Source organism: Catharus ustulatus, chromosome 1 (assembly GCF_009819885.2).
Source record: "Catharus ustulatus isolate bCatUst1 chromosome 1, bCatUst1.pri.v2, whole genome shotgun sequence".
In the NCBI taxonomy this organism is placed as follows: Eukaryota; Metazoa; Chordata; class Aves; order Passeriformes; family Turdidae; genus Catharus; species Catharus ustulatus.
In genome coordinates this window covers 49341218-49363564 of record NC_046221.1, presented here as the reverse complement: position 1 = coordinate 49363564, position 22347 = coordinate 49341218, and the positions used below count along the sequence as shown (strand labels likewise).

The following is a 22347-nucleotide window of genomic DNA, read 5'->3' as shown; positions in this document are numbered from 1 at the left end:
GTCAAAACCACTGATTGCCTTTTGCTTTCCCTGCTGTGCTGCAGGTTGCCAAGGGGAAACAAGTGCAAAATGCTTCACTGCACTTGAATTTGTAGTTATAGTCTCACGTGTATCAGTCCCCTCCCACACTTGTCCCTATGACGATAAAAAAAGCACAGCCCTGTGCTGCAGCTGCTCCTCTGACATCTGTGCAACTGGGTCAGGGAAGAGTTTGGCTGCAGTGTCCTGGTGCTGTGCCAGAGACACAAATCAGGACATCTGGCTTTCCATGCACATGCCTGCAGCTTAAGGAGACCTGTGCTGTCCGTGGGATCAGACCTGCCATTAGCAGGCTGGTTGGAGTGGCTCCTTGCTGTGAGAGTGTATGCAGAAGTGACCCTGATGACAGTTGGAGAATTTCTGCTTGAGGAATCTGGCTTTGAAATGACTTGCCCTGGATTGTTTTCCCTCATCCTGTAAAACAGGTGTCAGGCATATGTAAAACAGGTGTCGTAACTCCAGTTGTTGAACAAATGTATTTGCAGGTGTTTGAGGGTCATTCAAGTATTTATAATAGATTTGTCCTTAAGGGAAGAGGTCCTGTGACTATAAAATATCACTGCCACACTGATGTCTATCCTTGGATGGTATCCCAGCATTTCTTATTTTCAAAAAACAACAAAATGCACCTCACTGTGAACTTTACTGAGCCTACTGCGCTTCACTGGCATGTAATGAAATAATTGAGAGGAAAAAATCATTCCAGCAAACTGTGATTATGCAGAGGAGATAAATGTGCAGGTTGGTTCCTGACCTTCACTGTTGTTTCTTACCCTGAAGTGCTGTTAGTCCCTAGCCAGGGAGGACTGTACGTTGCCCTTCGCTGCACAAGGGTCTGTTGCACAGGGGTGAGCAGATAGATCATCATTGCCCACCTTTCCTGATGGAAACCTACTCATCCACTGGTGTCTGTGGAATAAGGTTACAGACATTTTCTGGAGAGCAATTCTGTTTATAGACTGTTAGCAGTTGCAGTGCTGTGGGAGGTCTGAGAGTTTCATGGGGGATTTTCCACTTTTACTCCCAGAGCTGTTTTAAATGTTGCAGATTAGCCATTGTTTTTCTTTGTTAAATGCTTATAAGCAACAATTAGATGAATGACACTGATGACAGAGCTGATGAGGAATATAATAAATTAGAACTAATGATAATTGAGATTATCTCATCTAATAAAGATGATCATAAAATACTGATGGCGATGATGATTCTGACAGTAATGCTGGTAGTAAAGCCATGTAGGCAAGACCAGTTTTAGACTATGTCAGCATTTTATTATCACTATAATGAAGATTTAGAAAGAATTTCTCTTGCTTAAAGCTCACTGATCCACCAGCTGGATGGGTCAAGGTCTGCTAATAGCATGCCAAGGCACAAACTTAGAGTTTGGGAGCTGGAGTGCAGACTATAAAAGTGAGTTTTGGAGGCTCTTTGTTTCTGTCTGATGAGTGTAGAGCAGCTTGCATGGGAAGGGAACTGGTACACTCTGTGTAAAGCCCAAAAATATATGTGAGGTTTGGGATAGGAAACGACTTAGTACTATTTCCTAGCTTTCCTACCAACCTGGCAAAAATACATCAGTTAAATATTAATGCAGACATACAGAGATCTCAGTTGTAAAAAAACTGTTATCTGTGATTAAACTCTAGCAAAAGTAAAAAGGTATTTAAACAAATGAACTGATTTGTTTAATCAGTTTAATGATTTTTCAGTGCAAGGCTTCCCTCAAGAATTTTGAAGCACATGCAGGGATGGTTTTGTGGCTAGAGAAAGTGCAGAGAGTCTATGTCCTCATCTTACAGGAAACACCTTTAATCTGGGACCACAGCAGTAATCTGAAGTTTGGCTTTGGAGAGGAGAGGATAAGGCATCAGCTTTGTGTACCTGCTGTTCCCTTGTGCTGTCTAACTCAAGACACTTTGCTTTGATTCTGCCAAAATTGATTTGATAAGACACATAAAAATACTAGTTTGTCAAATCTATTGTCAATTTATTTTATCCAGTAAAAGTTATAAAGTTCAAAGCTTTAATTTCCATTTCAATAGAATCTCAAACCTCTACATGGAATTTCAAACAGTACTTCCTCACCCCGACCCTACCCAGGTTTTTTATCATGTGTATAGGAAAAAGTTGTGTCCCTGTTAATTCAGATTTATTCCATCTATTATATTATGTTTACAAAACTTTAATATTTTTCTATATTTTTGCATAATCATTTTATATGCTTTCTGTATTTCACATATTTCTTATTTATATTTATCCTTTTACATATTTATGTATACAAGTGTTTACATCTACAAGTGCAAAGTAAAATTTACACTTGGTAACAATGCTGTAGGCCCATCTGCTAATCATCACCACATCATTGGCAGCTGTTAATTCCAGTTTTATAGCTAATTAGTTGTGGAAATGATTTTTCAGGGGAGATGCTGAGTATTCCCTGAAGGGGCTCTGCAGAATGGTTGTTTCCCCTGATTTTACTGTATGTAGTCTACCTTGCAAAGGAGAGGCAATGATGAGCAAGGAAAGAGAGAAGGTGAATGAGAAATTCACTCAGAATGTTGTTTGCGTAGCTGGATATTCAATTCAGGGATGACAAAATGGGTATTTGGGCTGAATAGCTTTAGAATTTGGATGTCCATGCCATTGACTTGAAAAGCATTGTTAGGAAGATGTTATACACTGGATTTTGGATTTCATGGTCTAATTAGGAACTTAATACCCTCTTATCTTTGCACTATAAAGATCATAACCCTGAATGTAATCTGGTGAGGGGAACATGCTTCTGTTTTACATCTCATGTTGCATGGCACGAATCAAGTTGCATCATTCACTTTTCCCGTATCAAGTCCTCCGGCATGCTAAATATCAGAGTGGGTACTTCTGTGGGTACTATTTGGAAAGCGTTTACCTAGGATCCAGTCACATATGCAGTTAGCATCCCTCTTGGAGTATGTTCTTCCCACAAAGAGCATATGGAGACATTATTTGGTGTGGAATAAACACATTATGAGGTGGAAAGATCTTTAAAACCTGCAGCTCAGGCATGCTATTTCTGCAGCTGAAACAAAAAATCCAACAAACAAAACAACAAAAAACCACCACTCTTTCCTATATAGGGGAAGTTACAGGTACCTTACAAGTCTCTAAAAAGGGGTCAAGTCAACTTTATTTTGGCTTTCTGGTTATCAATGGTTCTTGGATTTGCCAGACTTGTTTTAAGAGTTTCAGCAAGAATTGAGCTGAATGTTCATTCCTTTAAACTGAAAATTTGGATGCTAAACATAAGGTGTAATGCAGTAGACACGTACTTTATAAGGTTTAACAAAGCAGTAGTAGTATTGGGGGAGTTTTTGAGGTAGATTTTTTTCAATATTAGCAGAAAGCTAATATTGAAAACACTGGTATGTCTAGCAATGGATATTGTGCTCCTGCTGCTCTGTCCATTTGCTTACAACTGATTTCCAAATAGCTACTAATTACAGTAATTTCACGACCATAAGGTGCACCGGACTATAAGGCGCACCCCTGGGAGTCAGCAAATTTTGCAACTTTGTAGATCATATAAGGCACACCGGACTATAGGGCGCACTTTTTTTTGCAGCAAGGATCTGCCCCAGCTCCCCCCGCATGGTTGCTGGCTGAGGCCCCGCCTCCACCCGGCAGCCCCGGCCCCGCCTCCAGTCAGGAGCCCCACCCCACAGTCCTGCAGGCACCCAGCGGCCCTGGTCCTGCAGGCACCCAGCAGCCTCAGCCCCGTAGCCCCGTGGGCACCCAGCAGCCCCGGTCCTGCAGGCACCTGGAAGCCCCGGTCCCGCAGGCACCCAGCGGCCCTGGCCCCACAGGCACCCAGTGGCTCGGTCCTGCAGGCACCCAGCAGCCCCAGCCCCACGGCCCTGCGGGCACCCAGCAGCCCCGGCCCCGCAGGCACCCAGCAACCCTGGTCCCGCAGGCACCCAGCAGCCTCAACCTCACGGCCCCGCGGGCACCCAGCAGCCCCAGTCCCACGGCCCCGTGTGCATGCAGCTGTCCCGGCCCCACAACCCCGCCTCCACCTGGCAGCCGCAGCCCCATGGCCTGGGCCTCCACCCAGCAGCCGTGGCCCTGCCGTCTCCCACCACAGCTCGCAGCTCTCACTTCCAGGTTTGCAAATTTCCCAACCTCGTCCATCATATAAGGCACACCGGACTATAAGGTGCGCTTCCAGGTTGGGGGAAAAATTTTTTTCAAAAGGGTGCGCCTTATAGTCATGAAATTACTGTACATTATTTTTCTGTTGCACATCTGGAATAGAAGCAACTTTCATATCTCATTTTAGACACATTTTCATTTTGAGGTAAAAGCACTATATTTATAAATGTGATGAAAATAATACCCTTTCTAGAAAGATGCAATTTAAAACTGTTGGACTTCTATTTTGTTGCGGAATAAAGAGAAAATTAAATGCTACATTTATCCATAGTTTAGTAGTTAGTAGCAGTAGTTAGTTAGTCCAGTTAATTGTCCACAAACTCAAGGGGTTCTCAAGTATCATGAAAGTAACTGTTTCATATTACAGTAATTTCACAATTATAAGCCACACCATTTTGACTAAAATTTTGGTCCGAACCCAAAGTGCGGCTTATAATCAGGTGCGGCTTAATGCGGACAAAGAACAAAAAGTCACTGTTTTAGTTTGGAGGACAGGTGTCTGCTGAGAAAGGCAGGAACTTCTCTTTGAAATGGAGAATTTAAACCCCTTCCCTCCAAGTTATTATAATTTTGAAATCAAGGGGCTTTCAGGCAAAAATATGGGAATTAGGAATAACAGTTCTTTGCTAGGGAAATTGAAATAGAAATACAGTACTACAAAAGAAACAAACTCCAAACCCTGACAAAGTCAGAGTACAACCTGACGCCCTGTTCAGGCAGGGTGTTGGTAGCAGTCCCATTAAATGGTGGCTGCATCCTCTGGCAGTGACAGATGTGATTCAGCTGAAGCAGTGCTCCTGTAGAAGGTGTAGTTTTTCTCCAGAGGTCCAGTGGTGATGTGGAGAAATCCAGTTTCCCTCTGGAGTCCAGTGGAGAAAGGGGCTCCCTTAGTGTCCCAAAACCTCTGTTTTTATCTTGGTAAGAAATGTTGGGCTCTTCCCCCTGGTTGGAGCAACTTCCAATGGGATGAAGTAATTTTATCAGTCACACAGTGGGACTCAGTGGGCCATTAGCAGAAAATGACTTGGTGGAGGAAGGAAGGGTTGTGAAAAGATAAAGAACAATGTCCCACCTGGTTTCAATGGACGGCCCATTAGCATAATATCTCCCACGGAGATAAGAATCACTGCCCCCACCCTCAACAGATGGTGGTAGAATAGATGTCTTTTATCACACTCTGTATTGTAATGTGCGGCTTACAATCAGGTGCGGCTTATAATTGTGAAATTACTGTATTTATTTCTTAGCAGAATTAATCATTTCTTTAAATGTGGATTCAGGATGTCCTGAACACTTATCCCACTGACTTCTTTTCTTTGTTCCACTAGAAAAAAACAGGAATTTGATGTGTGAAATTATTTTTAAAAACATTATCTACCATTTCTCTAGATCCAGTGAAATGCAGGCATCTCTCTCCAAGCTAGTATGGTCATGGCTTAAGACATCGTATTTTGTGGTAAATAAGATAATAGTTTTGCTAAATTGAAACCTCCTGTCCCTTGCAGTTTTACAGAGCAGAAATGCAAATCATGCTTTTTAAAAAGATAGGCTATGCTTTTCTCAAGAGATTAATGTTTGCTTACTTGTATACTTAGAATAATGAAGTTGTCTGTGGTACTTAATGCTCTCATCAGGATTTGAACAGCATTAAAATCATGATAAAAAGAAACACACAACTTTCCTTCAAATTAAGATATACCTCAATGATTTCAGGATTTCTAGGACTGACATTTCTAAAGGCTTGTATGAGTGTTAGATTTCCAGTGCCCTTTTGTATTCTGATTTTGCAAATCTCTTGCCACAGCAACCCTGAACCTTCTTCCATTTAAGAACAGCTTGGCATATGTGTGTTTAGCATTAGCCATGGCTTTAGCTGCCCCATGCTTCAAGGTGGGACACATCTAGGAGAGGAGGATGTTCTCTTAAATGAGACCCATTTAAAGCATTTGAGGCTAAAATACAGCATTTGAAGCTAGGCTGGAATAATTTTCTACTGATTCTCTGCTAAAATCTGACACGTGGGCTGAAGTAGGTTTCTGAGCCAGAATAGTCTAGAGAATGGTATTTAAACAAGGCTGTGCTCAAGTGAGTTTTATGCTAAAAGTCAATACAGTTGCACCTCTAGAGTGGGACACATTTGCATTTTCACAGATTAAGCAACACAGTCTGTTAGGCTGTACTTTCCAAACTACATCAATGCAGACTTTAAGGTTCAACATTCTTCTGAATTTTCCATTAACTACTCATCTTTAGATCTTTTGGATCTAAAATATCTTCAAAAGTCTGGCCGTTAAGTTCTTTGTTGGAACAGTGTCAATTTAAATGTATATACAGTTTTCAAGTGCAACTATAATTTTGGGCTCAAATGCTCCTCTTCAAGTCAATTTGCATCTCAATTAGGTTCTGGAAAGTTTAGATTTAAGCTGAGCTTGCAGGGGAAAAAAACCCCAAACAGTTAAAAATTACTGGGACTTGTCCAATGAAGATACTGTTTTGGAGTGCCAATGGGAAATAATGAGAGAATTGTTCATAAAATGATTTGTTTAAAAAGTATTAAATAATTCTTATCTCTTTTATACTCTAATATATGTGTCACTTGTAAGAGACCGTATCTGCAAGGGTTTTTTCTGTGCTATGTGACTGTTTCTCTCACCTCTAAAGTAAACCTGTGAGGAGGAAAATATTGCAAATGGCAAAGCTATGCTGTATTCCCCACTTCTGTTCATAGCTGTGCCCTTTAAGTGCTTGTTTGCACACAAAACTAACAGATTTGAATAAGCAAATTTGAAGTTTCCCTGTAGCCTCAAAAAACTAATATTTTTCTGTATGTACGTACACATACACGTGGACATATATATATGTAATAGAAAGAGAGAACAAACTGAAAGATAATTAAGACAGGTCCCTTTTCACCTTGGTAACTGTAAGTGGATCAAATGTGCTGTTACATGCTTTAAATGGGCATCTGCTGTGCATTAGACTGCTCAGAGAATGGCTTCAGGATTTCCTGTCCCCCAACCCCTCCCCTCGCCTTTATTTGCCTTTCCTCCTTTTCCCCTGCATCTCCCTCCATCCTCTTACAATCAAAACCCTTAGACACAAACTTACTGGGGAGCACAAGATTTAGCTCTCTAGCTCCTTCCTGAATAAAGAAATTACCCACCTGATTGTTGTTTATAGCAGCGAGGTGTTAAGGAAACACCACGATTGCTTGAAGAGAAAATTAAGCTAATAATTTATATGGATTAAGCCAACCTACAGATTCTCTGATTTTGTTTTGACCTTCTTTTGGTTATTACCTTTTTCATCAGAAGTTTTTCCTCTTTATGAGCACAGTGGATTTATACATTTGTCTTTGCAAGTGGACTCCAGAAGCTGGAAATTTACTCTATGTTCTGTCCTTCTGAGGTGGCAAAATTTATCAAGGCTATTTTCCTAACCTTTCATGATTTTTGAGGCATACAGAAAACAAAGTAGAAAAGAACAGAACACTGTTTTGAATGTGCAACATGGCTTTTATCTGTAGAGAGACTTTCACAGGCCCAGACACTGTAAATAAAGCATTAGGAACTAATATCAGCAAAACAGAAAAGGGTAAAGGATGCATGTATTTGCACAGGAAGGTTATGTCAGATGATGTGTGTTTCTCCCTTTTCCTTGCCATGCTCAGAGGCCTTTCTGACTCTGCTGCTTTAGTGCCATCCTCAAAATTCAGTGAGGACCAGGCAGAGGTTTTCAGGGGATCAAATGTTATGCTCTCAGCTCATCCTGCTATAGAGGGCAGGGGACCTTTGAGACAATTTGACATTATGGCTTTGCCTTATTCTCTGGGGACGTCACACTGTCATCTTGTCCTGTGCCCAAGGCTGACACACCTTTGGGCAGGATGGATGCTGGAGCAATCAGCTGCTGCATTGGGGGTCTGCACCTGTAATACATGCTCACTTCAGGACTCTTTCAGGAAAAAAGGGTCCCAAAAACTGCAATTCAGATATCTCTTCTGCTTCTCCTTCCTCCATGTCCTCATATGCCTGTCTTACAAAAGTGAACTTTTTAAGTATACGCATATATAATTACCACCACTAGCTGTAGTCTCAATTGCTGCTGTCTGCCTAATGCTCTGGCTAAGAAGCGTTCAAATTTGCTAAGAGGATTTTAAGTCTGTGAGGGTGAAACCAGGTTGATTTAAAAATTTCTTTTTCAGAAATCATTTGCTAATCTCCCCATGGCTTTCAGTGATGAGCTTGACTGGCCCCAGTTCTCAGAGATCACTGGATTTCTGAATTCTACCATCGGGTAAGCCAACAGACAGGGTGGCCAAGTCATAGCAGGTCTCTAGGTCTCTCAGAGGACATCAAGGATAACAACCAAAACAGTGTTTGAAAGGAAAGAGAAAAATACTATTCAGCCCTGCATCTGCTCTTTCTAAAACCAAGACCAACCGTTAATCTAGGGCTTTTGGAATATATTTGAAATATATAAGCAAGTCTTCCTGAAATTCAGCATAGGTTTTAGAACCAGTCAATTTGTCATTCAGGAGGAGAAAACCCCCAAAGAAATAAAAGATAAACTAGGGGGTTTTTTACAAAATTCAGGGGATGGAGAGCATTGCTGAAAGTAACAAGAATCAGCCTTTCTCTTGTCTTAGTCTTTTTGTTTAGTTTAGTTTAGTTAAGTTTAGTTTAGTTTAGTTTAGTTTTGTTTTGTTTGGTTTTGTTTGGTTTTGTTTTGTTTTTGTTTTTGTTTTGTTGGGGTTTTTTTATCTTCTTCTCTTCCTCAAGTTTCCTTTTTGCTGCTGAAACAGTGAAATGAAGGGTATCCCCATGGTTATTTCATAGTGTTCCCTAATGTGGGGAAATCTTTCATCTCCCCCTCCAACTTTTTTTTTTTTTTTAAACACATTTAGAGGGAAATAACAAAAAGAGAATTTGAAAGAGTCTGTGACCTAATTTACTGTGTTAGTTTGGCTCATGTGGATGGGGAATGTTGCAAGGATACATGGAAAAAAGTAAGTCTCTTCCAGAAGGGAAGGAAAATAAAGTCCAAACACAAAACACCTTGAAGTGCCTGCAATTGTAACTGTGAAGCTTAAAAAAAACCAAAAACTTTTCATTAATCATCTCTCTGGCCAGCACTAAGAGGCCTTTGAATCCTACAAGAGCTGTAGGATATCAACCAGTGCCTGGTCTGACCTAAGTTTCAGATAATGTTTATGTCTAGTATAGATCAGGAATACAGCTGAATGCAAATCCAAGCATGAGTCGAGCCTGAAGAGGCTTTCTACCAGCAGAATTTAAAACTTGGCATAATAACATTTTTTTTTCAGGAAAAATATCTGTAGCTCCATATACTTAGATTTTTGTTTCCTTTCTGTGCAAAATCCAGGCTCTCAGCCTCAGCTACATTTACACAGTATCTGCTTTAAGGCAGTTTACTACTTGACAAGCCAACAGGAAAGATCTATGCAGCCTTCTCTAGCCATAGGAAAACCAACATTTAAAAATCTGTTACAATGCCGAGCCTCTCAGTACACAGTATTGGTCTGGGCTCCTATGAATCTGAAACTCACAAGTGATCAGAGCTTAGAACTGCCCCTGAAGTTGTCAGTGATAAGCCTTGGTCCAGTGTTCAGCAGTCAGTTTTTAATCTCTTCCACTCTTGAAAGAAAGCAAACAAACAAAAAACAGCTGCAACCCAGATAGAAATGACCATGTATTCATGGCTGGAAGCTTGGTCTTCTCATCACCATTTGGGCTGTTATCCTTTTAATTTTTTTCCCTTTTTCTCAACAGTGCAAAATAAAGGAGAGAACTTAAAACAGTCAAGCGTAACCTGTTTTCAGATTAATCTGTCCAAGATTATGATGTTGGGAAATCATTGCTCTGCCAATATTTCTTCTCTTTTACTTACTGTTCCATAACAACCAATTGAAAAGTCAATTTGTGAACAATGAACAAAATTGTTTTGAAAAATGTATAACAAAAATGTTTTTAAACACCTTATCTGGAAGACCAGGCTAAAAGCATTGTTCCTGGATGGAACAATGTCAGAGAAACTCTTAATCAATTTATAGTTTCTGAGGAGATGTCTTTGCTTTATTTAGGCCACCCTGTTCAAGGTTAAAAAGACTTATGACCAAAAAAACTGGAAGGTGGTGAAATAGAAGAATAACTGGAGTACTGAGTTTTTTAGAGACAAGAACACATTTCATTTTTTATATCACCTGTATTTTCATCATTATCATATGTCTTAAGCAGCTTGCATTTTCTCAATTTGTTTCAGAGGATGGACAGACTCTCTGTATCTACGTTTACGCAAGAGAAATCGCTGTAACCACAGAGACCTGCAGAACATTTCTCAAAATGGTATGTTAACTTTTTAAAACATTTTTTACTATTATTATTTTTAATATTATTAGTACTGATAATTGATACTGGATTAGTGAACACCTGTCAGGAACAAAGAGAAACCCCTCTTAGCTGCATGCATTTCTTATGGAAAAATAAAGAACAGCACTCACTTAACTCAGTGCTTACTTAGCCCAATGGTGCTGGCATGTTTATGTGCTCTTAGAACAGATTTTTAATGAGTAATCAAAGACATAAACAAAACATAATACTGAGAGGACAATGACAGGTCAAAACACTGTTGGATTTTGATTAATTTGTTTTGTGGGGGTGGCACACATAATCTTTCTATTATAAAACATTTATATGTATAAAAAATATATGCTGTAATTTCACGATTACAAGCCACACTGATTATAAGCCGCATCTCCAGGTGTTGGCAATATTTCATTCTTTGTCCATACATAAGCCGCACCTGATTATAAGCCACTCTGTCGTTCGCCGCGAGGACCCACGTGCAACAAAGTTACCAAATAGTAACAGAATTGCGAGATCGTGGGGTTTACTGGCTTGGCTCGGGCTGTGCGGGCTCAGCCAGCTCGGGGCTGCTGACGGGTCCAGGTGGCCCAGTTTGGTGCTGCTGCTCAGTGGGGCCGCTTGGGGCTGGCCGCCACGGTCGCCGGGCTCACTCGCCCTGGCCCAGCACTGCCCCGCGGTGGCAGGCAAGCACGGAGCCCCGCCACCTGCTCCCGTGGCGCCACTGGGAGACGGACACGAAGTCCCCCGCTCCCACAGCGCTGGTGGGAAGCAGGCACAGAGTCCCCCGCTCCCGTGGCGCCAGTGGGAGGCAGGCACACAGCCCCCTCGACTCCCCCTGGGCCGCGGGGCTGGAAGGAGGGAGCTCCCCACCTTTCCCCCGGGCCACGGGGCCGGCAGGAGGGAGCCACCCGCCTCCCCCCACCCCACGCTGCCGGCACGGAGCCTATCTCCACCCGCCGTGAAGCAGAGTAACCAATTTGTAACAATCGCACAATCCCGGGTTTTACTGGCAGCTGCTCGGCTCGGCACCTCGGCTGCACTTCCGGGGTTGGAAATTTCAGAAATTTTTTCACATATTAGCCACTCCTGAGTGTAAGCTGCATTTCCGGGGTGGAAACAAAATTTTAGTCAAAATGGTGCAGCTTATAATCATGAAATTACTGTATACACATATAAACATATATATAAATATATATACATATATATTTTTAGATATATATATATGCATATAAATACGCTGCAGACTTGATCTACCTAGAATTAAGAAAAGTGGTTGAATGGTACTCCAGTGTGCAGTGAAGAGGAGGAAGATTAATACAAGAAATAAGAAGTGGGTAGAGAAGCAGCTAAGCAGGGAAGAGCAGTGTGTTTGAGAGTAAAGCTGTGTCCCTCCTGCATCTCTCCTGAGGCTAATGCTGCTTAACATTTGGAGTGGTGACCTTAGAGCAAAGGTACATGCTTGATGGTTTCTGTGAATGATGCTGAATTGGAAAGTATTAACCATGCTGGAGTGGGACACATCCTTACACAGGAATAATTTAGATGAGCTTGGGAACATGGCAGAAATTGCAGCAAATACCACTGTATAAAACATGCATGACAGAAGTAATGATGTAATTTACAGAAGTAATTTGCTAGTTCTCTGTAAACTGTGGCCCATGAGCCAGAGGTGGTGGAGGGACAGAGCCATTGAGGTGCTAATAGAAATTCCAAGAAACCTTTAGGAGTGCAGAGTAGAAGAGGAAAGAGAGCAAGAGAGGAATGAAGGCAAACAAGAAATCCTGAGTTGTCAGAGGGATTGTGTGAAGGGCTGACAGTAGTCTTCCTTATAAATTGAGATTTGTAATGTTAGCTTTTGTGTCTTGGATTAGCTGATGTCCCTAACAGCAGGTTTAAAAGACACTTGATTATGCTGTGATTATGCCTTTTTGTTTATATTTTATTTACAGTAATTTCACGAATACAAGCCGCACCAATTTGACTAAGATTTTGCTCCTAAACCGGAAATGCGGCTAATAATCAGGAGCGGCTAATACAACCTCAGAAGTGCCTGCCAGAGTGCTGAGCCGAGCAGCTGCAAAGTCGGCATTTTGCGATTGTTACAAATCGCTACTCTGTTGCACTGCGGGTGGAGCCTGGCTCCCTGCAGGCAGCACGGGGGGCGGGGAGAGAGGCGGGAGAGCTCTCTTTCCTCCTCTGCCACAGCCCAGGGGAGAAACGGGGGGGGCCCGGCGCCGCCATTGCTGCGGCCCGGGGAGGAGAGGGGGGACCCGGGCCGCCCCTACCACGGCCCGGGGAGGGGGGGGGAAGCCCGCACCGCCATTGCTGCGGCCCGGGGAGGGGGGGGGAAGCCCGCGCCGCCATTGCCGTGGCCCGGGGAGGGGGGGGAAGCGCGCGCCGCCATTGCTGTGGCCCGGGGAGCCGACGGGAGCCCCGCGCTGCCATTGCTGTGGCCCGCGGAGCCGACGGGAGCCCCGCGCAGCCATTGCCGTGGCTCGGGGAGCCGACGGGGTGCTTTGTCCCTGCCCGCCGCCGCCGCGGCAGGAGCGGGGAAACTCCGTCCCTGCCCGCCGCCGCTGCCGTAGGAGCGGGGGAAGCTCCGTCCCTGCCTGCCACCGCGGGGCAGCGCCGACCCGGGGTGACCGAGCCCAGTGGCAGCGGCGGCCGGCCCCGAGCTGCAGCACCGTGCTGGCCCACCTGGCCCCGTCAGCAGCCCCTAGCGGGCCGAGCCTGCACAGCCTTAGCTCAGCCAGTAAACCCCGCCCTGCCGTGGCTCTGTTACTAATTGCACGCAGGTCCTCGCTGCGAACGACAAAGCGGCTTATATTCGGGTGCGGCTTATTTATGGACAAAAACCGAAATGTTTGCCAACACCCAGAGATGCGGCTTATAATCAGTGCGGCTTGTATTCGTGAATTTACTGTAATTAATTTTCATGCGTCTGAAAACTGGCTGCAGAAGCTTGAGAAAATTTATTTTCCTCGGTTAGATAATTTGGCTATATGGGATGTTCTTCCTTTCCAGCAGATGATTCATGCTGGCTACAAATGAGGAGCCCTGTTGCCTTTAGAACTACTTACAAACTTATTAAATGGTTGGAATTTCCTGAAAAAAAAAAGGGGATCAGAAAGGATCTGCCCCAGCCCTCTACCTCCAACAAACAGATACATACAAATATCTCTAAGGCAAGTGCAAGAGGACAGTACTGGAGTCTGTTGCCCAGCAACAGGATGAGGAGCAATGGCCATATGATAAAATCCAAGAAGTTTCACCTCAACATGAGGAAGAACGTTTTTACACTGAGGGTGGCAGAGCACTGAACAGCTGCCCAGGGAGGGTATGAAGTCTTCCTCTCTGGAGACATTCCAAACCCACCATGCGTTCCTGTATCATCTGCTCGAGGTGACCCTGCCTTGGCAGAAGGGTTGCTCCAGATGATATCCAGAAGTCCCCTTTAACCCAAAAATTCTGTGATTCTGTTAGTCTGTGATCTTACCTGGCAGAAGAGGTATCACAGACAGGTATCATGATGCAGGGAACACTTCCAGGCTCAGGTGGGCATTTTCACATTAAAAATTGCATTCTGGTGCCAGCACCAATGACACTGGCCATGCTTCTCCTATGCTTTTCTCCTTCCTGTGGTACACATGGTGCACCTGAGGCTTTGAGTCTTCTGTGAAAGTGTTTTATGTCTTTGGTGTCATCAGTCATGTGCTTCTGACTTTCTTGCCTGTAACTTGGAAGGCACTAGAGTTGGTGGCTCCCATCATTGCATGCCATCAGGTAGGCTTTCTGGTGAGAGAGAATTAAAAAAAGGACCAAACTAGATGGTCAAGGATGATTACAGTAATTTCACGAATACAAACCGCACCATTTTGACTAAGATTTTTCTCCCAAACCGGAAATGCAGCTAATACTCAGGAGCGGCTAATATGTGAATAATTTTCTGATATTTACAACCTCAGAAGTGCCAGCCAGAGTGCCGAGCCGAGCAGCTGCAAAGCCGGCATTCCGCGATTGTTACAAATTGTTACTCTGTTGCGCCGCAGGTGGAGCCTGGCTCCCTGAAGGCAGCATGGGGGGCGGGGAGAGAGGAGGGAGAGCTCTCTCCTTCCCTCCTCTGCCACAGCCCAGGGGAGAGACGAGGGGGGGGGGGCCCTGTGCCCCCATTGCCACGGCTCAAGGAGGCAGCGGGGGCCCCACGCCGCCATTGCCGCGGCTCGGGGAGGAGGCAGGGTGGTCCATCCCCGCCCGCCGCTGCCGTGGGAGCGAGGGGGGCTTCGTCCCTGCCTGCCACCACGGGGCAGCGCCGGGCCGTGGTGACCAAGCCCAGTGGCAGCGGCGGCTGGCCCCCAGCGGCCCTGCCAAGCAGCAGCGCCGGGCTGGGCCACCTGGACCCGTCGGCAACCCTGAGCGGGCCGAGCCTGCACAACCCAAGCCGAGCCAGTAAACCCCACCCTGCCGCGGTTCTGTTACTATTTGGCAACTTTGTTGCACGTGGGTCCTCACTGTGAACGACAGAGCGGCTTATACTCGGGTGTGGCTTATTTATGGACAAAAAACGAAATATTTGCCAACACCCAGAGACGCGGCTTATACTCAGTGCGGCTTGTATTCGTGAATTTACTGTAGGTCAATGGTTCTCATTTATATCAAATTTCTCTCAGCACCTGATACTCTATTACCTCTTTTTACAATAATGGGAATAATACTTAATGTGTTTCCTTTTCCCAATTCCCTTGTAGATTTTTTTGTAATCTCTCACTGTGTTCATAATTCTCATTTTTCTCTCCACATATTCCCTTCCCACTTACACTACAGTCATCTGCAGGATGTAAAAAGAGGTGAGCCGTGTAAGGGCAAAAAACTCTGCAGAAAATTAAGAATTGAATTTTAAAAACGGAAAAATTATCAGTGAGAGAAGAATCTCAGGATGTCTTCTCTAAATCATTGCACTGACACTACATTGCAAAGGTTCACTTTTATTGCCTAATTGGTGTAATAGTTTCCCAGAATGGGAGGATTTAGAAAACCACCCTTAGTGCCAGTAAAGCAAACAGCTGGCCACAAGCCTGATCTAACCCTACCCGGGACAACTAAACCTTCTTCTGAAAATGATGCTTCACAGCCCCACCTGTGTGCAAGGAAAGGATGCTGATCTGGTGGAGGAGATATGCAACCAAGAGCTAGAGCCCAGGGATGGCAAGCCCAACCAGGCACCAAGAACAATGTTCCTGTCCAGCTCCCCTACAAAAGCACCAGCACTGTATCAGACTCAGCATGAAGGAATATTCCCCCACTGCTCAGGACATGCATCTTCACTTTGGAGAAAGGCTTCTCCAGCCTTCATGCTAACAGGATTTCTGCCTTCCCTATCTTAAGAAATGCTATTATCCTCTAAAGGTAGTGGACCCTTCCCTCACAAATGGAAGCAAACCCAACCTTGATTTCTCAACCAAAACTGAAAAAAACCACAACCCACTGGTCTGAGAATATTTGGAAAGCAACAGAGAGAGAGATGCAGAAAAGATCCAGGGGGTAGATTCCAGGACTTTCAACAGTGTGAGGGTAACTGTTCTGCTTTGTCTCCTTTTCTCTCTCAAATGTTTTCATCATAAGGTTGCATCTTATATCACAAAAGCTTCCTTGAAGACTCAGTTTACCCATGAAAACTCTTTTCTAAAAAACCCGTTCATTTTCTTGATGTTCTGATTTGTAACTGTGCTAATGCTTTCCACTGAGCTGCTTATAACTACCTATGCTTGTAGAGGAAATACATATCGAAGAACAACTTCTGGCTTATTTTTGTAAATGCATTTTAATTTCTAGAGATCCCACTAGTTTATTTATGCTGAAACTACAGCCACAGCCCAGGGACCCTTGTGACAGAATGGCTTAAACAGGGGTGATCAGCTCTAACTGAAAGCAGGGCTATTAAACAGAAAAAAACCCAAACTATTGGTACTTAAGTTTCAAGCCATAGTTTCTAAGGATTTTGTGGGGCTCTTACCCTGCTGAAAAGAGCTTCTCAATAGAAGGGCTGGATTCTTGAATGGAACAATCCCCAGGAGAGAAGAAGCAGATTGATAAATGCATTTTTAGCTTGGAAGAATTGGATTATTTAAACCATAAAGGATTCCTTGATCTATGCAATTGGCATCACTGGGAGTGATAATAATAAAGGCATCTCTATCAAAAGGCAAAGTGTATTATTGCTTCCTTAGCGATATATCTTTTAGATATCCTCCCTCATACCAATCCAGCAGAGATTTAATGATGTTCTGTCCACAAGTTTCCCCTCAAGAGCTGCAGGAAAGGCAGGATTTACTTGTCAAAGCAAGCTTCAGAAACACAATGCAGAAAAGAGAAGAGAGAGACCAGGGAAGAGTTGAGCTGAGAATAAGAGGATAATGAAAGAGGAGAAGAAATGAAAAAAAGAGGAGAGGGTGAAAATACTGCAAAATAAGAGCAAGTACTACCTGTAGGATCTGCTTCTCTGAAATTTATGTTTCTGTATGTTGCTATGAGGTGAACTTTTTGCAATCACAGACCCAGTCTCATCTTGGCCAAAGCATAAAGTCTTTTTTGGCTCCTTGTTTGCTATCCCTCTTGTACTGCAGGTGATGGAGTTTGAATTGTGTTCTGGGGATGGTTGGAATGAATATGCATAGTCTATAAAGACCTGCTAAAAAATTAATGCATAAAAGCTTTACCAAATGGGAATGCTTTTCTCATTTGAAACATAAATTAAATATTACACATGCTCACAGATGTTTAGGTGTCACCAGCTCCTTTCCTCAAGGAGGAAAGATTTTCATCCAACCCTTTGAGGTGAATTGCTATTGAAATACAGAGCCTCTTGGGAGGAGTGCAACTGGCCTAATACTACTATTTCTACTTTTTCTACTACTTTTTCTGACACTTATGGGAAGATCAGTGCAGGAACCCAAACACTGGTGTCTACAACTATTTAAGGTGCTTTATGGTACCTTTCCCACCTCCAGCTGCTTCTCCAGAAGTGCACAATCTCTCATGCGTCTTGTGATGTATCTGCCAGCCCTGCTGCAGGTGTCTTGGATACTCTGGGATGTCAAAAATGGCACTTGGTGCCTATATTTAGGACCTGAATCAGTCCCAATATGGTATAGCTGTGAGACATTCTCTTAGAAGAGTGAGAACAGTTCCCTTTGCAATTTATAGGGAAAGTTAAAATAGATTGACTGTTGACAAGACAGGTTGGCTGGTTTACAGGAGACTACTATGTTCAACAGATGGGAAGAAGCTTCTGGATCTGGATTAAAAGCCAGATCCAAACAACCATGCACTTATAAGTATTTGGTTTTCTATAGGCTGAAGTGTGTGACTCAGATAAGAAAACAGCAGGTCCCTGCATACAACTTTACTTCTTAGTGCCGACACCTGAAAAGGTTACAGAGATTTATTTTGCTCTTTTAGTGCTTCTACATTCTTGGAAATATACAGTGAACTTTGCTTTTGCATTCAGGGTATTTTGGTCAATATAACAATATTATACTATTTCTCTTGTTCCCCCTATCTGCAATAAGGTGGTTCTTCAGGAAACCTGCTCTCTTTAATGAAAAGGTGAGTGATTAACAGGATTCAAGAGATAATTCAAGGTACAGAAACACTGATGAAGTTCTACCTCTTCGACAGAAACAAACCATTGTGAAGATAATATGAGTGCTCTAAAAAGCACAGCTTCCCTTCACCAGTGTGCTCTGTAGTGCTGGCTGTTTCTTCTGTAGTATAAACATTAATAAACAGAAGAAGAACTGGGTTTAAGTGTGGACTTCACCATCTCCAGGGCCTTGAACTTGGCTCTGTTAAGCCAATTGAGCATTTCCAGTGATTTTAGGGAAGAGAGAACCTTTCCACAAATCCCCTAACTGTGCGTAGCAATGCAGACAGACATGGGCAGATCCTCTGTTACTTCCATATGGATATAACTGAATAGCTACTGGGTAATAAGAGGCTGCAACTCTCCTTTTCGCATTAATTTGGGTGGGTTGTGGGTCAGCTGGGTTTGATTGAGTTTGCTTGACACTGATATAATTTGTGTCCTAAAGGATTTATTTTTCTCTCCTCCAGATGTGTTCAATTCTACACATAGATTTAGTTGTCAGACAAACCTAGTCTTCCTCTCCCATCTATGATTTTAAAAATTCCTGTTTTGATTCATATCTTTTCCCCAAAGTGAAACAATTTGATTTGGCTTCTGAATAATACAAAGAAAATAGCCAGCAGGAAAAACAGTGAACAAGACAAGTCCGTGAGCAGTGAAAGGGAGAAGTGAAAAAAATTTCATTTTAGTCACTTTACTAAAATATAAAACTGGAGCAAAAGAAAACAACCACCCAAACAAAAAACAAACAAAAACCAACAAAACCCCAAAGAAAAAACAAAACAAACAAACAAACAAAACACCCAAAACCAACACTAGATAAAAATCCCTCTCCCAAACATAGGAGCACATTCATTTGGGTATTTGCGATATCCAACCAGTATACTTCCAAATACGATCTCACACAAGCATGGTGTGTAATTCAGACACTGAGAGTGTATTTCCCTGTTAATATAACTCCATATTTATCTTTTAGTTTGGCCAGAAACCAGCTGTTGGACAATCCAGCCATAGTTATCTACGCTACAATTGGGAATGATGTCTGCAACAGGTAAGGTGTAAACTAAATGAACATTTATAATAGCATAAATTTGACTTCTTTAGAGTACTGCTGACTACCTGGACATTCGTGTCTTACTGCTTTGTGCTTTTCCATGATGGCATTTTTCTTTGCTATTAGTCCTTCTTTGTTAATTTTCTGCTGAAAATACTTGTTTCCTTACCTGTATTTGTCATAGTCCTCTTTCTTTCTTTTTTTCTTTCTTTCTTTCTTTCTTTCTTTCTTTCTTTCTTTCTTTCTTTCTTTCTTTCTTTCTTTCTTTCTTTCTTTCTTTCTTTCTTTCTTTCTTTCTTTCTTTCTTTCTTTCTTTCTTTCTTTCTTTCTTTCTTTCTTTCTTTCTTTCTTTCTTTCTTTCTGTCATAAAACAACCAATGGTATGTCTGAAGTAATTATTTCTAACTTAGCAGAGGAGAGGAATAGTAACAAGAGGAGCATGTTTTAAAGCATGTATATCCATCCTTGCCCAGTGTACTGCCTCCTCTCAGAAGGGAGAGCATGACTGGTTCATCATTTCTGAAGAACAACATAATCCCCTGTCGAGGTCCGTTTTCACCCTGCCTCTGCTGCCTGCACTCTTTGCTGTGTTCTCCTGATGAGGTGTATTGTCTTTCTGGCTTATCATAAGCTCTGCAGGAGAATGAACTGAAGCTTTCAAAGCTAATAGTTCTGATCTTACCCATTAGCAATGCTCACAGGGACACCGAGAGGTCACTAGCTAGATGCTTCCCTTCCTCTTGGTAGAGGGAAGGCAGAAAACACCTTGCAACCAGGCCAATGCACAGCAAATCCTTACTTCAGTTTTGGTTTTGCAGGACATGTGAGTGCTGTTGCTAGTGCAACATTATTTTCCCCATGGTCAATCTTCAGCTTTTCTTATATGGAAGAAATCAATCCAGCTTACACAGAGACTTTCAAAACACTGACTTTAATAAATGCTTTGCACTCAGCTAAGTTTCCTTCCAAAGGTTTTGAAAAGTCTTACCTGCAGGTTTTATAAATAAGTGGGAGCTCTATGCAGGCTGTCAAATATGGCCATGAAAATGGTGAAGGTTTGGTGTCCTAAAACTACTTAATAGGCAGTTCATGGGTGAAATTTTGTTTGCCAGGTGTTGTGCCCCAGATGAGGATGTCCAAAGGCCAAACAGGCCTTTCCTTGACACTGCAGAACCTAGAAGCCCTCAGTTGTGAGGCCACAGAGGCACCCTTTAGGTCTTTCCCTGGCATGACCCTCACCCTAGCCACATGCGGGCAGCACGCAGAAATCACCTCCCATAAAACTTTCACCCTCTGGTGCTCGTGCTCTGTCTGCATGTCTACTCAGAACTGCCAAATCTCCCCTGCTCCTGTTAGGGGAAAAATGCACAGATCCTCAAAACCAATGCTACCTTGCTCTCACTGAGAGGGAGAAGCAGTCACAGGCTTCCTGGTACTTGCTGACAAGTACTTGCTGTCTTTTGGATCTGTTTTACAGGGAAGCTTATGGAGATATCATTGCATCCTTTGCCAGGATGATAAAGCCCTTAGTTCCCCCTCTATCAAAAAAAAAAAAAAAAAATTAAAAAAAATTCCACCTTTGCTGAAGTCCATGGCTCTTGCCATGAAGACTTTCAAGATGTCTTCTCACAGGCTTGGCCTAGGCTGTGTTGTGCACATATTACAATTCAGCTGTGTCACTGCCTTTACTAAAAGCCCCTCTTTTTTCTTTATTTTATTCCTCATTCTGCAGGCTAGTCTTTTTGCTTACCCTGTCTCTAACACTGCTTTCTACTCGTCTGAAGTAAAAAGAAATTTTCCAGAAATTTAAACCATTTTGACCTTGCCTCACCCATTTGTATATTCCAAAACATTCCAGAACAGTGTTTAATGGTTGCTTGAAACTCTGATGTTTTTTTATCCCAGCATTCATGATCTGGCAAAGACACTCCTGTCTGCTCAGATTCTCACTGCTGTTTTCTGTCTGTTTTCTTCCAAAACATCTCTACATCACAGCATCAAAAGAGGCTATCAGGCTATAGTGATCCCTGTGACTCCTGCAAGGAAAGATTCCACAGCTTCTGTAGCACCGCGTTGTTTCTATTGAGGAGGATAGACAGAGGAGATATTTTTTTCAGCGTCCAGTTACTGTGTAGTTGCCCTGGCTCTGATGTACCTACAGAGGTTACAGAGTATGCAGAATATCCAATGGGCTTGACTTCAAACCTAGGAGTTGGCAAATAAAAGCGTCTTCAAGGGTAGTCTTACCTGCAGTAATATGACTTTCCTGGCCTTATTCTGTATTTTGGCTTCAAAAGAGAGCAGTGTGCTGAGCATACTGGAGACACAGTTCTTCCCAAAGCGTTGTTAAAACGCAGGTATTTCATCCCATGTGAAGAGCAAGGCAATGAGTAATGTTTGTAGAGGAAAAAGATAATGAAATTGGCAGCCTGTGTTACACATTCCCAGTAGTCTCCACACTGTGGTGTCCAAACAGGGGGGTTAGAATAATAAAGACAGATGGCAATGGTAACTCTCAGCCCACTGAGGTGTAAACATGAGATACAAAGACCTAGAACAAAAAAAAAAAAAAAGTCAGACAATAAAATAATGAGCACCAGAAGTCTCAAATGCTGTACACTTACTGCAAATATTAGTTGCATTTCAGATATGGCACCATTTCTCCAGCCTCTCATGCGTAAGCGCACAGATCTGCACTTATGGCATCTGCAACAAACAGCAAGGTGGTAGCAGCAAAGCAGGGTGAGCAGCAACCCACCTTGTACAAAGTGGCACCAGTGCCAGCAAGAGCGTAATGCCCCTTTATTGTATGGCAATCAGCACCAAAGAGCTGATGCACCCCTCCAGCCCTAAAAATAGCGTATGAGCAGGCAACACCTCTAGCCCTCATTCCCTGGGTGTACTAGCCCTGTGCAGCGACCCCAGGGGAATGAGGTGAGGATACCGCAATTAGTACTGGTGCTCACCCAGGCACCTTGGAGTCCTTATAGCAGAGCGAAAATCTAATGTGCCTACAAGGTTGCTTTCTTGTCATTTGG

General features: G+C 43.1%; 1 protein-coding gene across 3 annotated transcripts in view; it reads left to right on the top strand.

Annotated features, from left to right (window-relative positions):
• The window catches only part of LOC117006347 (acyloxyacyl hydrolase-like), a 136776-nt gene that overhangs the window by 79927 nt on the left and 34502 nt on the right, over nt 1-22347 (top strand). For all 3 annotated transcript variants that reach the window (XM_033078737.2, XM_033078745.2, XM_033078753.1), the window contains 4 exons: nt 8432-8523; nt 10510-10592; nt 18179-18215; nt 19232-19306. In XM_033078737.2, the coding sequence (XP_032934628.1) occupies nt 8432-8523; nt 10510-10592; nt 18179-18215; nt 19232-19306 (287 nt within the window). The remainder of the gene's footprint in view (nt 1-8431; nt 8524-10509; nt 10593-18178; nt 18216-19231; nt 19307-22347) is intronic.